The sequence below is a fragment of the Hyperolius riggenbachi genome, chromosome 3 (assembly GCF_040937935.1).
Source record: "Hyperolius riggenbachi isolate aHypRig1 chromosome 3, aHypRig1.pri, whole genome shotgun sequence".
Taxonomy (NCBI): Eukaryota; Metazoa; Chordata; class Amphibia; order Anura; family Hyperoliidae; genus Hyperolius; species Hyperolius riggenbachi.
Window position 1 is genome coordinate 13,197,257 of NC_090648.1, and position 15,564 is coordinate 13,212,820.

Here is a 15,564-nt window from a genome sequence, read left to right on the forward strand (position 1 = left end):
GTTAGGTAGGTAGCTGGCCCCCCAGGATAGGTTAGGTAGGTAGCTGGCCCCCCAGGATAGGTTAGGTAGGTAGCTGGCCCCCCAGGATAGGTTAGGTAGGTAGCTGGCCCCCCAGGATAGGTTAGGTAGGTAGCTGGCCCCCCAGGATAGGTTAGGTAGGTAGCTGGCCGCCCAGGATAGGTTAGGTAGGTAGCTGGCCCCCCAGGATAGGTTAGGTAGGTAGCTGGCCCCCCAGGGTAGGTTAGGTAGGTAGCTGCCCCCCAGGATAGGTTAGGTAGGTAGCTGGCCCCCCAGGGTAGGTTAGGTAGGTAGGTAGGTCGCTAGCTGCCCTCTCCCTCATTTCCTCTCCCCCTCAGATGCAGAGTGCGCAGCGCACGGAAGCGCTGTAGGCGGAACTCACCTCCGTCCCTGCGCCGCTGGTCTCCTCCCGCTCTGTATAGATGTTGTTACACACTGCTTCCTGTTTAGCCGGAAGCAGTGTGTAACAGCAGATCTATGCAGAGCGGGAGGAGACCAGCGGCGCTTGGAAGGCAGGCAGGTGAGTTCCGCCTACAGCGCTTCCGTGCGCCGCGCACTCTGCATCTGAGGGGGGGGGGGCCCGGGGAGAGGTCAAGCTGCCCTCCCCACGGCTGCAGCTCCCCCCTCCCAATAACGCACGCAGGGATCTCCGAGTCCAAACGGACATGGGCCCCCCGGGCCCCTCCCCGCCTCTTCAGGAGCCGGGCCCGGTCGCCGAGGCGACCATGGGACCACAGGCCCTACGCCCCTGGGTGGAGCCACAAACAGCCAATCAAATTTGATTATTTTTCAATGGGAATATACAAAGTATTGATACCAAGGACCCCAAAGCTGCTAAACTTGATAATTGAGTGACTGCATGTCAAGGTTAGAAAAAGTGGGCGGCGCCAACAACTTAATTTTTTTACATGGCAGGGTTCCCAAACGTGACACAATTGGCCACTGGGTGACTGGGATTAATATTCAGAAATGGGTCGAGCCTACAACAGGCAATCAAAATTAACCTATTGCTTTTCAAGGAGAATATTTACATTGCTACCATTCTTACACGGTTAATGGCAGAGGCCTTAAACCTGATACAGTCAGTCATTGGGTGACTGGGGCCCAAATTCAGTAAAGAGGGTGGAGCCACAAACAGCCAATCAGATTTGTTAGAATGATTTCAGCCATTCTTACACTGTTATTGGCAGGGTTCTAAAACTTGACACAGTTGGCCACTGGGTGACTGGGACTAATATTCAGGAAAGTGGGTGGAGCCTACAGCAGCCAATCAAAATTCACCTTTTGATTTTCAAGGGGAATATTTACATTGCTGCCCTTCATACACTCTTAATGGCAGAGGCCTCAAATCTGGTACAGTCAGTCACTGAAAGGCATTGGGCCAAAAAAAAGACACTCAGATTTGTTTAATTTCAATGGTAAAATGCAACTTATTGATGCCAAAGACCCCACAGCTCATAAACTTGGTCATTGAGTGACTGTATGTTAAGGTTAGGAAAAGTGGGCGGAGCCAAAAACAACTAACTTTTTACATGGGAAAATATAAATTGCAGCTATTCTTACACTGTTAATGGCAGGGTTCTCAAACGTTGGTCACTGGGTGACTAGGATTAATATTCGGAAAAGTAGGTGGAGCCTACAAGAGCCAATCAAAACTCACCTATTCATTTTCCATGGGAATATTGAAACCTGCAGCCATTCTTACACTGTTAATGGCAGAGGCCTCAAACCTGCTACAGTCGGTCATCAAGTGACTGGGGTTCAAATTCAGTAAAGGGGCGGAGCCACAAACAGCCAATCAGATTTCTTTTCTGGATAAACTGCTTCCATTAGCACAATTTTGATGCCAGGAACCCAAAAGCTCACAAACCTGGTCATTGTGTAGTGAATGTGTGTCCAGGTTACAAAAAGTGGGTGGAGCCAAAAACAAATTTTACTGGGAAATTGTAAACTGCAGCCCTTCTTCACTGTTAATGGCAGGGTTCTCAAACTTTGCCCTGATGGTCACTGGGTGACTGGGATTAATATTCAGGAAAGTGGGTGGAGCTTATAATAGCCAATCAAAATTCACCTGTTGATTTTCAAGGGGAATATTTAAATTGCTGCCATTTTTACACTGTTAATAGCAGATGCCTCAAACCTGCTACAGTTGGTCATTGGGTGACTGGGGTTCAAATGCTGGAGAGGGGCAGAGCCGCAAACAGCCAATCTTATTTTTTAATTTCTATGGGAATATACCAATTATTGATGCCAAGGACCCCAAAGCTCACAAACATGGTCATTGAGTGTTTGTGCGTTAGGGTTAGAAAAAGTGAAGTTTCTTAAACTTTGCACAGTTGGTTACTGGGTGACTGGGATTAATATTCAGAAAAGTGGGTGGAGCCTACAAAAGTGAATCAAACTTCACCTATTGCTTTTCAAGGGGAATATTTAATTGCTACCATTCTTGCACTGTTAATGGCACAAGCCTCAAACCTGGTACAGTTGGTCATTGGGTGACTGGGGTTCAAATACAGAAAAGGGGGTGGAGCCACAAACAGCCAATCAGATTTTTTAATTTAAATGCAAATTATTGATGCCAAACAATGCAAAGCTCACAAACTAGATCATTGAGTCATTATATGTTAGAGTTATAAAAAGTGGGCGGAGCCAACACCAGCCAAATACATACCTGGGCAACGCCGGGCAATCAGCTAGTATATATATATATATATATATATATATATATATATATATATATATATATATATATATATATATATATATATGTATAATGTATGTATGTGTTTATCAATCATACATATTTTTGATCCTTCTAGCTTCCCTACTGTATAGTGTGCTGAAATAGGCATAGAGCCAAGCAATGCATTACTGTAGGTGTTGTGTTCGAAGTGAATGTTGCTGATCAACTTGATTTGCATGAGTGTAGTGTGGGAGGTAAGTCCTGTAGTAATTGTTAATTTTTTAAATTTTGTAGTGTACATTTGGCGCCACTGTATTAAATTTTTTTGCTAATGTGAAAGGTTGGGGTGGGGGGTGGGGGGTGTTGGGGGGGGGGGGCACAGGGGGGAAGGGGTGTTGTTAACACTGACAATTTTTATTATTATTTTTTTTGTATGGAGGGTACACATAGCCTGATTTCAGTAGAAGGGATGTTGCCAGTGGTTAAAGAGAACCAGAGACGAAGCACCCTCATGTATTTTATTACATTTATCAGTGGGAACATGACAGTAAAAACCTACCCTGCTTTTAGTTTCATTGTTATCTGCTTAATTAGTCTATTAGCAGCTGTGATAAGAATCCACCATAGTCGAGGTTTGACCTGGAATCATTATAGCTGAGTCACTCTTCTGTGGAGTTTTTTCAAGCACAAGCCTTCCCCTCTCCTGACTTAGATTTCCTGCTTTGCATACTGAGAGCTGTGATGACTGGGAGGGGCTGCTCCTGAGAGAGAAGCTCTGTGGCTGTAATATGATCCCTGTGTGCTCTGTGTGCACTCTGTCTGCATACTGTAGATACTGAAACTGCAGTTTCATTCCTATGAGAGACACTTCCTACAGGCAGATATCATACCAAAATGAAAGCACATAGATGAAAGGCTGCATTTAGCCTAGATAGCAGCCTAGTCTCATATAGCCTAGACAGCACATCCAGAACAACTTATAACCCGGAAGCAGAAGGAATATGAGCCGGCGGCCATATTTGATTTTTCCTGGAGCAATAATGGATAAAAAACACTAAAAAAGGCACACCAGAGCGGCAAAATTATCAGGTAGAGCATTTATTCTTTACAAGCTATCAACTGATATGTTTATTTTGTGTGAAACGTTCATCTCTGGTTCCCTTTAATATATTAAACTGGATGTGTGGACCGGAGCATGGGTGAGTGACTGCACGGGCACAGAATGTCTGCGGGGGACCATTAGAAGGCCCAGGTAAGTTCAACTCCTTTCCACCCCGAACCTCCCTCCCCCCCACAGTTTTCCATTAAAGTACTTTACAGATCACATAGTCATGTCACTGACGTTATGCACAAGCGCTAATGTACAGGATCTTCTCAAAAAATTAGCATATTGTGATAAAGTTCATTATTTTCTGTAATGTACTGATAAACATTAGACTTTCATATATTTTATATATTTAACCATTATACCATCCAGCCACCGCTGACTTTGGAGAAAAGTCGTCCTGTGGCCGCGATTTCGATCGCGAAAATATCGAAAACTAAAAGGCATAGAGCAGGCGTTTATATATCATTGGAAAGAGGAGAAAGAGAGCTTTAAAATGATATGCATCTTTCCATAGTTACTGCACTGCTCAGAGTTCCTTTAACCATTATACCATCCAGCCACCGCTGACAGGATGGCAAGGGCTGGTTTATGTGCTGATGGGGCCCCTTTGACTCTGAATGGGGCCCCAAGCGACTGCTTTTGTTGCCTGGTCGGTAATCCGGCCCTGGGTCCACTTTACAGTGTACCTGAGATGGGGCACCTGCAATAAAATATACATACCCCGGGGCTTCCTCCAACCCCCTCCAGCCTGATCGCTCCCACGCCGTCCTCTTCTCCCTCTCCGTTTGCCCACAACTGCCCAAGGAAAATCCTGCAGTCGGCGAATGTGCAGGCTGACCAAGTGCGCTTCCCTGTCTCGCTGCTGTCACCGGAAGCATTCTGCGCCTGCACATTAGTACAGCACAGGCAGAACGCTCCAGGCAATGTGAATGCGGCAGGAGCACACGGCCGGGCGTGGTCCTCTGTCTGCTGCTGTCACCGGAAGCATTCTGTCTGCACCTGCCCAGTAATACAGCACAGCACAGAACACTCCAGGCAATGTGAATGCGGCAGGAGCACACGGCCGGGCGTGGTCCTCTGTCTTGCTGCTGTTACCGGAAGCATTCTGTCTGCACCTGCCCAGTAATACAGCGCAGGCGCAGAACGCTCCAGGCAATGTGAATGCGGCGGGAGCACACGGCCGGGCGTGGTCCTCTGTCTCTCTGCTGTTACCGGAAGCATTCTGTCTGCACCTGCCCAGTAATACAGCGCAGGCACAGAACACTCCAGGCAATGTGAATGCGGCGGGAGCACACGGCCGGGCGTGGTCCTCTGTCTCTCTGCTGCTACCGGAAGCATTCTGTCTGCACCTGCCCAGTAATACAGCGCAGGCACAGAACGCTCCAGGCAATGTGAATGCGGCGGGAGCACACGGCCGGGCGTGGTCCTCTGTCTGCTGCTGTCACCGGAAGCATTCTGTCTGCACCTGCCCAGTAATACAGCGCAGGCACAGAACGCTCCAGGCAATGTGAATGTGGCGGTAGCACATGGCCGGGCGTGGTCCTCTATCTTGCTGCTGTTACCGGAAGCATTCTGTCTGCACCTGCCCAGTAATACAGCGCAGGCGCAGAACGCTCCAGGCAATGTGAATGCGGCGGGAGCACACGGCCGGGCGTGGTCCTCTGTCTCTCTGCTGCTACCGGAAGCATTCTGTCTGCACCTGCCCAGTAATACAGCGCAGGCACAGAACGCTCCAGGCAATGTGAATGTGGCGGTAGCACATGGCCGGGCGTGGTCCTCTATCTTGCTGCTGTTACCGGAAGCATTCTGTCTGCACCTGCCCAGTAATACAGCGCAGGCACAGAACGCTCCAGGCAATGTGAATGTGGCGGTAGCACATGGCCGGGCGTGGTCCTCTATCTTGCTGCTGTTACCGGAAGCATTCTGTCTGCACCTGCCCAGTAATACAGCGCAGGCGCAGAACGCTCCAGGCAATGTGAATGCGGCGGGAGCACACGGCTGGGCGTGGTCCTCTGTCTCTCTGCTGCTACCGGAAGCATTCTGTCTGCACCTGCCCAGTAATACAGCGCAGGCACAGAACGCTCCAGGCAATGTGAATGCGGCAGGAGCACACGGCTGGGCGTGGTCCTCTGTCTTGCTGCTGTCACCGGAAGCATTCTGTCTGCACCTGCCCAGTAATACAGCGCAGGCACAGAACGCTCCAGGCAATGTTAATGCGGCGGGAGCACACGGCCGGGCGTGGTCCTCTGTCTCGCTGCTGTTACCGGAAGCATTCTGTCTGCACCTGCCCAGTAATACAGCGCAGGCACAGAACGCTCCAGGCAATGTGAATGCGGCGGGAGCACACGGCCGGGCGCGGTCCTCTGTCTTGCTGCTGTTACTGGAAGCATTCTGTCTGCACCTGCCCAGTAATACAGCGCAGGCACAGAACACTCCAGGCAATGTGAATGGGGCGGGAGCACACGGCCGGGCGTGGTCCTCTATCTTGCTCCTGTCACCAGAAGCATTCTGTCTGCACCTGCCCAGTAATACAGCGCAGGCACAGAACACTCCAGGCAATGTGAATGCGGCAGGAGCACACGGCCGGGCGTGGTCCTCTATCTTGCTCCTGTCACCAGAAGCATTCTGTCTGCACCTGCCCAGTAATACAGCGCAGGCACAGAACGCTCCAGGCAATGTGAATGCGGCAGGAGCACACGGCCGGGCGTGGTCCTCTATCTTGCTCCTGTCACCAGAAGCATTCTGTCTGCACCTGCCCAGTAATACAGCACAGGCACAGAACACTCCAGGCAATGTGAATGCGGCGGGAGCACACGGCCGGGCGCGGTCCTCTGTCTTGCTGCTGTTACTGGAAGCATTCTGTCTGCACCTGCCCAGTAATACAGCGCAGGCACAGAACACTCCAGGCAATGTGAATGGGGCGGGAGCACACGGCCGGGCGTGGTCCTCTATCTTGCTCCTGTCACCAGAAGCATTCTGTCTGCACCTGCCCAGTAATACAGCGCAGGCACAGAACACTCCAGGCAATGTGAATGCGGCAGGAGCACACGGCCGGGCGTGGTCCTCTATCTTGCTCCTGTCACCAGAAGCATTCTGTCTGCACCTGCCCAGTAATACAGCACAGGCACAGAACACTCCAGGCAATGTGAATGCGGCAGGAGCACACGGCCGGGCGTGGTCCTCTATCTTGCTCCTGTCACCAGAAGCATTCTGTCTGCACCTGCCCAGTAATACAGCGCAGGCACAGAACACTCCAGGCAATGTGAATGCGGCGGGAGCACACGGCCGGGCCCCGCATGTACAGTTGGCCCCGGACCGGAGGAATTTCCGGGGATAATTGCTGCAAACAGAGAGGCAGAAGAGGGCGCTGTGGGAGCGATCAGGCCAGAGGGGGCTGCAGGAAGCCCCGGGGTATGTATATTTATTGATAATCCCCCCTCTCAGGTTCCCTGTAATGCTGGATACACACCATACAATGTTTGGCAGATTTACCTGCCGGATCAATTATTTCCAGCATGTCCGATCTGAGGATTGATTGATTGTTTTGAGCGATTTTCATAGAAACGAATGAAAATCGTTCAGAAAATCGCTAAAAAAATCGCTCAAGCTGGAGGGATAATGTGCCTCACAGACACAAAGATAATAAAGTCCCCTTGAGGGAGATTAGAATGGTTGGGTTCTGCCTAGGAAATGTAAGAACAGCAGGGGCTGTGGAAACGCCCTCTGGAATTGCATGAAGATGAAGCCAAGACACACAAACCTCTCAGGGGGAGGAAAGGAAAGTTTATTCATCTCACAGGCCTGGAACCCACTGAAATCAGCAAACGCGAAACGCAACCGCTAGCGTTTTGTCTGAGCGGTTTGCAAGCGGATTCATGCGCGTTTTTGGTCGCGTTTTGCAACATTGTATTTTTTTCCCCAGCGGGTGCCTAGCGTTTTGCGTTTCGCGTTTTTATCCTGATTGGTCCTGTGAATTATTTTTCATTTTGTTTACAGTGTGCTGAACCGCAAAACGCTAGCAAAACCGCTCAGTTTAGGTTTTGCTGAGCGTTTCCGCTAGCGGTTCAATACTTTACATTGAAGCGCTAACGCTCCCAAAATGCTGCAGGTCCTGCGTTTGCGTTTCTGGGAAACGCAAACGCTCCTGTGGAAGTTGCCCCATCCATTAACATTAGCCCAGCGTTTTGGCAAAGTGCGTAGCGTATCGCAGCGCTGCCAAAACGCTGCCAAAAGCGCTCCTGCGGGTTCCAGCCCTCAAAGCAGATTACATGTGATAGAAATCTGGAAATCACAGAAATAACTGATATATATGAAAGAAGTAACACACCCACCTGATTACACACTTTTACTATTATTTGTTTCATTGGCATCACACAATACAATTATCCCCTTGTTACAATAAAATAAAAGCATATTAAAGAGAACCAGAGATGTTGGACAAAAGATTTTATACATACCTGGGGCTTCCTCCAGCCCCATAAGCCTGGATCGCTCCCACGCCGCCGTCCTCCGCTGCCTCTATCCGCCGGTACCGGGTCCCGTACTTTCGGCCAGTCGATGCAAGCGCAGTGCGTCACTTCCGGCGGACGCAGCCAATTGTACGCAAGAACAGGGACTTCTCCATATCCTTACGCATGCGCTTCCATACTACGCATATCCTTACGCATGCGCTTCCATACTACGCAGGCACATGCGTAAGGATATGGAGGGAACCCCTGTTCATGCGTACAATTGGCCGCGTCCACCGGAAGTGATGGGACCCGGTAGCGGCAATAGAGACAGCGGAGGACGGCGGCGTGAGAGCGATCCAGGCTTATGGGGCTGGAGGAAGCCCCAGGTCTGTATAAAAGCTTTTTCATTTTTTCTACACTGGTCGTCTCTGGTTCCCTTTAAAGGGGAACTGAAGTAAGAGGTATACGGAGGCTGTCCTGTTTATTTCCTTTTAATCAATACCAGTTGCCTGGCAGCCCTGCTGGTCTATTTCTCTGCAGTAGTATCTGAATAACACCAGAAACAAGCATGCAGCTAGTCTTGTCAGATCTGACAATAATGTCAGAAACACCTGATCTGCTGCATGCTTGTTAGGGTTCGTTTCCACTATCGCGAATCCGCATGCGTCCAACGCATGCGGAGTCGCACATGTAATGCAAGTGGATGGGCCTGTTTCCACTGTAACGTTGTTGAGGTGCGTTTTTTTCAGCGGTGAAAAAACGCACAAAAGGGCCGCAGATTTCGCCTGCGAGTGGAATGCATGCAAATTGCATGAAATGTATTTAATAGGGAAATCACATGCGTTTTCCCCATGCGTTTTTTGCTGCGAATTCGCATGCGAATTCGCATAGGTACCAATGTAAATGCACACAAGCAGTGACATGGTTAAAATCACATATACCCTCACCTATGCGAATTCGCGGCAAAAAACGCATGGGGAAAACGCATGTGATTTAATCAGCGGTGGAAACCAGGCGATTCTGCACCGCAATAGTGGAAACGAGCCCTCAAGGGGCTATGGCTAATAGTATTAGGGCTCGTTTCCACTGTTGCGGTGCAGAATCGCCTGGTTTCCACCGCTGATGAAATCGCATGCGGATGCGATTCTGCATGCATTTTTTGCCGCGAATTCGTATGCGAATTCGCATAGGTGAGGGTATATGCGATTTTAACCATGTCACTGCCTGTGTGAATTTACATTGGTACCTATGCGAATTTGCATGCGAATTCGCGGCAAAAAACGCATAGGGAAAACGCATGTGATTTCCCTATTAAATACATTGCATGCAATTCGCATGCATTCCACTCGCAGGCGAATTCTGCGGCTCTTTTGTGCGTTTTTTCACTGCTGAAAAAAATGCACCTCAACAACGCTACAGTGGAAACAGGCCCATCCACTTGCATTACTTGTGCGAATCCACATGCGTTGGACGCATGCGAATTCGCGATAGTGGAAACGAGCCCTCAGAGGCAGAGGATCAGCAGGACAGCCAGGCAACTGGTATTGCTTAAAAGGAAATAAACATGGCAGCCTCCATATACCTCTCTCTTCAGTTCCCCTTTAAAAACAGAAGATAAGAGCAGCATTGCTGTATAGCATATATTGTACTGTACATTACACTTTTATGCATTTTAATCAGGAGAGTAACTATATTGGGCCGGGTCCCCCCCACAAAGACCTCTAGCGGCCACTCCCACCCACCTCTGACATGATGGGGCGGGCCGGGAGCTATGGGGGCAGGTCTTGTACATAATGCAGATCAGCTGCAGAGATTTATACATCACCTGTTCTGACACAGGTCCTCTTCACTTCCTGTTATAAATGTGCAAGTTCCGGGCAGGCAGCCAATCACTGTGTGGCTTCAGTCCCATGTCATGTGACAGGAGACGGGAGCCCCATGGTGATTGGCTGGCTGCACTGTAGTGAAGAGGACCTGTATCACCACAGAGAGCAGGTAATGTATAACACTCCAATGCCACTCTGCATGTACAGGACCACCTTCCCCCCCAGCTGCCCCCCCCCCCCCATGACAGGGGTTGTGGGGGTATTGTTACCCCCTGATTGTAATCTCTTATCCTAATCATATAAAATGAGGTGATAATTGTTTTCTCCCAGTAGGAGGAGCCCTAACAAGTATTTTGGATAACATCTCTGTGGGGTTTTAGTTGCTGTCTCGGTCCCCATTACAGTAACTTTCCTCACTTCTTATCCACAGTGACAACCATGGGACAGGAAATGGTGATAAATAACTGGACAGGGCTGCAGATAGCAATAACAATGATATAAAAAGATCTCCAGTGATATACAGCAGGAATATAGTAAACTGTGATATAAAAACCTCTGGCTATAATGAACTCAGCTCCGGGTCCCGACCATGTGCCTGTATATACACTACAATGTACCACCAATTCTGATATAGTGAACCTCTGGCTATACAAAACTCAGCCCCCGGTCCCGACCCTGCAACCTGCATGAGTATACAATGTATGGCCAATCCTGATGCAGTAACTCGGCCGGCTCCTTTGATGCTTACCATAAAGACATTTTACTGTTTGCTATAAAGTAAGCAGATTTTGCAGATCCCCATGTAGGGACTTCTCCTCACTTCCTTTTGTAGTTGGCACTTGTGATGAAGTCTGACAGTAATGGGAAACCTCCCAGCATGGACTCAGACAGCAATAAGAGCCTGACATGTTCAAACCGCGATCCACTCTCTTTTAATCCAAAACAGAAAACTATCTTCACCTCCCAAATATCCATAATCCATACCTCCCAGCTGTCCCTCTTTCTTCCTCACATGTCCCCCTTTCAGGACTGATGTACAGACCTGTGTAAATATATGTATTTTATCTTCTGAAAAATGGGTTTATTGACTCTAAACATTATTCCCATGCTTTAAATAGATATAGTTCTTATTTTCAAATTTTAATTTGAAGGAAAATTAACAAGGATAGAAAGGTGAGGTTTGAATTACAAAACAACATATTTTTTTTTTAAAATCATTATTGTATGCGTGACTAGGGATGGGCCAAAGGTGTGATTAGGGGTGTGGCAGGGGCGTGGCTTAAGTGTCCCTCTTTCTTAACTCAAATGTTAGGAGATGTGTCATAATCCTGCATCAACTCAGAATGATTTGCATCTCATTGACCCTCCCTATTCATAAGAGAAAACTGCAAATCAATGACTCCACTTATTGCCCCACCCCATATACCATATTCCACCAATCCAATCCCCCCTCCCTGTGATGTCACTAGTATCTGGGCAGACTTCTTACTTCTGATTTCCCCCAGATATCTTTACACAACCTTCCCATACACCTAATACAGCATAGAGGGGCTCAGTGAAGGTGGCAGTAAAAATGTGGATGTGTCTGATTGGGTCACACAGGGCATAAAAGGAGATCTGCCCAGCCTCATAATCCAGATATATCCTGACTCTGTCACCGGGGATCTTGTCAGGTAACTGGATCTTTATACTGTCATGTATCACAAAATACTGATCACCAGCCCTGTCCAAACCCCAGGACTTGTTATTCCATCCAATACGTGACTGATCTCCTCTCCTGGCTATACTGGGGTAACACATCCCGACTCTCCAGCTCACTGATCCCCCAACATCCACTTCCCAGTAATGTCGCCCTGAGGAGAATCTCTGGCTGCTCAACACGTAAGGCCAATCCTGAAATCTCTCTGCTGTTTGTGGGAGATTCTGGCTTCTGTCTGCCCTGGATGCAGATTTCCTGTCATCTGATATCTGCATGGCCGGATTTGTGGCCTTGCCATGGCCTAGGGCACCAGATAAACAAGGGGCGGCCTGCACACAGTGGGCATTATTTGCAGGGCATTATTTGTAAGTATCCAAACAAATGAAAGTGGTCAGGATAACTGCACTATTCAGTCCGTTAACCAAACGTTTGTGAACAGTGTGTGACTAGCAAAAAGCAAGACCTTGTCCAATAACATAGCAGCAGCTGCAGGCAGTTACAGAAGGTCGGGTCTCACGCACTTGGTGTGGGGGATGAAAGGACCAGGGGCAGCACCAGCAAATAGTACAGAATACAGAAGGCAGCGTCTCACAGCACCCATTTCTTAATTATTGATTGGCCAGCGCTGTTATCCTGGAGACAGCAGTGGGTACAGGACTCACTTTTACGTGTTGCTGACCCCACCCAATGTCCAATTGTGAGCCACTTTTGACTATGTGTGTGTGGTGGACGGCTCCCACCACGCCCATCACCTGTAGATCGCTTGATTGACCAGTTCCCCCGTGTGACATGATTGATTCACTTCACGTTGCCATGGAGACCTCGACACTAGCACCAATAGTGGACACCATCGGCCCAAAATTTTTTGGATGGGTGTGTGTGGAGAGAGGTGGTAGGATACGGTTTCGGTTGGGGCGGCTGGTAATAGTCGGCCTTGGGCGGTAAGAAGTACAAATCCGGCCCTGGATATCTGTAGATCATTACCAGCTGTGTTTACATCCAGTGATATGTCTGCAGGCTGTACAGAGATCCCCCCAGTTACCCCGGACATGATATCAGCCAGTCCTGTGTGTAATGTGTGTGAGATGCCGGCCACATCCAGATCCCCTCCATCATGTCTGTCCCGGTCCTCATTATCCCTCTCCTTCGTGTCACACATGTCACATGTGTGTGATTCCTGTAAGACAGTCAGTGGGTCAGTCATGTTACACAGCTCCTCAATGTGATGAATCTTCCTGGACAGCTCCTCCTTCTTTATCTCCAGCTGCCTGATGACATCATTATAGTGTGACGACACCCGCTCTGCCTGTCTGGTGAGGTCACTCAGGACTCTCTTCTCCAGCTCCTCCAGCCGTCTCCTGAGGTCTCTAAACAGAGCAGAGACTCTCTCTGTTTCATCATCTGCTTTTTCTGGTGCTTTTCTCCTGCGTTCCTCCAGACTCTGGACTCTTTTCTCCATCTCCTCTCTCTGTGACATCACTTCCTGCAGAACATTTCTCAGCTTTGTTTTCTTATTCTCAGAGGCCTCCTCCAGTGACTCCATCTGATGTCCTTTATGTTTTCCAATCAGACAGCAGGACACACAGATACAGGTAGAGTCCTCAGTGCAGTAATATTTAAGCACCTCTTGATGGATGGAGCATTTCCTGTCCTCCAGGGAGGTGGTGGGGTCACATAAGATGTGTTCTGGTGACTTCTTGTGGACTCTCAGGTGATTCTCACACAGAGAAACCTCACACAGCAGACAGGATTTCACAGCAGGTACAGGAGTGTGAATACAGTGACTGCAGAAGACCTGAGACTCCTCCTGACCTGGCTGAGTAGACAGGAAGTTCTCCACGATGTTACGCAGCTTTATGTTCCTCTGCAGTGCCGGCCGCTCCGGAAACTCCTCTCTGCATTCAGGACAGGAATATCCTCCAGACCCCTCCTGTGTGGCCAGAACACGATGAATGCAGCCCCGGCAGAAGTTGTGTCCACATCTCAGGGTTACAGGATCTGTATAAATGCTCAGACAGATGGAACACTCCAGCTCCTCTCTCAGACCAGCAGACGCCATCGCTGACAGCAGAAGAAAGACATGAAAGTGAAAGCTTCTGACAGGAAGAATGTGGCTGGGCGTGTCTCACCCTTGTTTATACAGGACAAAGTTCAGCTAGTGATACAATGCGGTTGATTTACTATTAATGTGACATTAAGGCCTCGTTCAGACTATACGCGCTGCCGTGCGCATTTTGGCAGCGCGTATAGTGTGCGACACGCAAGAACGGTAGAAGGGCATAGACAGCCCTTCTACCGCTCCCATCATATGCACTGCGTGGCAGCGCGATTGCGCTATCGCGTACTGCATGCATTTTTGGGAATCGCAGCGCAGATCCCATTCATTGCAATGAATGGGATCTGCAGCGCAGCGCATAGGAGCGCAGATGGCGTGCGATCGGACGCGTTGCGTTCCGATCGCACAGCCATCTGCGCTAAATGATGTGAACGAGGCCTAAAGTCCACCTGAAGTGAGAGGGATATGGAGGCTGCCATATTTATTTCCTGTTAAACGATACCAGTTGCCTGGCAGCCCTGCTGATCTCTTTGGCTGCAGTAGTGTCTGAACAAAATAAGAGAAGAGAAAGAGGCACCCCCCTATACAATAAGAGTCTTATGCGTGGACAAATGACTGGTGCATGAGGCCAAAAAGTATATGCAAAAAACTCACTTTAAGCCAATGTCAAAACAATAAAACCAATTAAAAACAAGGCAGTGCCATGCCCAGCCCAAAAGCCCCTAATATCATGTAATAATAATAACTAGCCAACCCGCGTCGTAGCATACGCCGCATCTATCTATCTAATAGAGTACGTGCCTCAACCTTGAAGCAAGAAGAAGAAGTAGGCTTTCCATGAGAAAATTTATGCGTGCTCAAACACCAAGTTTAACCCTAGCAAGTCTGACTTTGCAAATCCGGCCTAATTGGCTATTCATGAGGCAATGCTCATGCAAATATGCATTTGCTTTCGCATGCCAAACTATGCAGAGTCAAAAAACCAATACTGCAAAGTGCTCTCTCGCTGCCTGGGAACCACAGCGGCACCCCGGAGTGTGAGGCTGGGTGGCGCAGCTGCCCCCCCCCCCCCCCCCCCAAGCGTGGCCAGCGCTGGGGAGAGCCGTCCGCACCCACCTCCTAATATTAAAAACAGCCACTTACCTTAACGTCCATTTGGTTCTGCTACATGCGCATTAATTTTCTCATGGAAAGCATTTTGTGCAGTTTGTATCCTTTGGAGGCAGGTGGTGGATGGCTTGCTCCGGTGGTGTGAACCCTGGAGTGAGTGCGCCTGTCCTCCCCCCCCCCCCCCCCCTCTGGAGTGCTGTATGTGAGCCAGCCCTGAGCTCTAAAACTCGGGGTGACCCGTGCTTCTCTCCTTTCTCATGTGGTGCCCCCAAATTAATGTGCATGTTGCAGAACGCAATGGACGTTAAGGTAAGTGCCTGTTTTTAATATTGGGAGGTGGGTGCAGACGGCTCTCCCCGGCGCTGGCCACACTTGGGGGGGGTCGTCCACGCCACCCAGCCTCCCCCTCTGGGGTACCGCTGTGGTTTCCAGGCAGTGAGAGAGCCTGGGACCCTGTGGTCCCCCCAGTTGTATAAAAAGGGGGCATTGGGAAGCCTCCCCGTGGCCCTCCTGGAGGCCTGGAGCACACCAAAAACTGCTAGCAGATCCGCAAAATGCTAGCAGATTTTGAAACGCTTTTTCTTATTTTTCTGTAGCATTTCACCTAGCATTT

The 15,564-nt window shown here is 49.2% G+C and overlaps 1 protein-coding gene across 1 annotated transcript; it reads right to left on the bottom strand.

Moving 5' to 3' along the window:
• Positions 1-10,337: 10,337 nt before the first annotated feature.
• On the bottom strand, positions 10,338-13,847 carry LOC137560864 (E3 ubiquitin-protein ligase TRIM11-like). Its single transcript, XM_068272019.1, has 2 exons — positions 12,766-13,847; positions 10,338-12,064 (listed from the first exon to the last, which is right to left on the bottom strand). Exons 1-2 carry the CDS (start codon positions 13,842-13,844, stop codon positions 11,572-11,574), a joined length of 1,572 nt encoding a protein of 523 aa, XP_068128120.1. The 5' UTR covers positions 13,845-13,847; the 3' UTR covers positions 10,338-11,571.
• Positions 13,848-15,564: the final 1,717 nt, after the last annotated feature.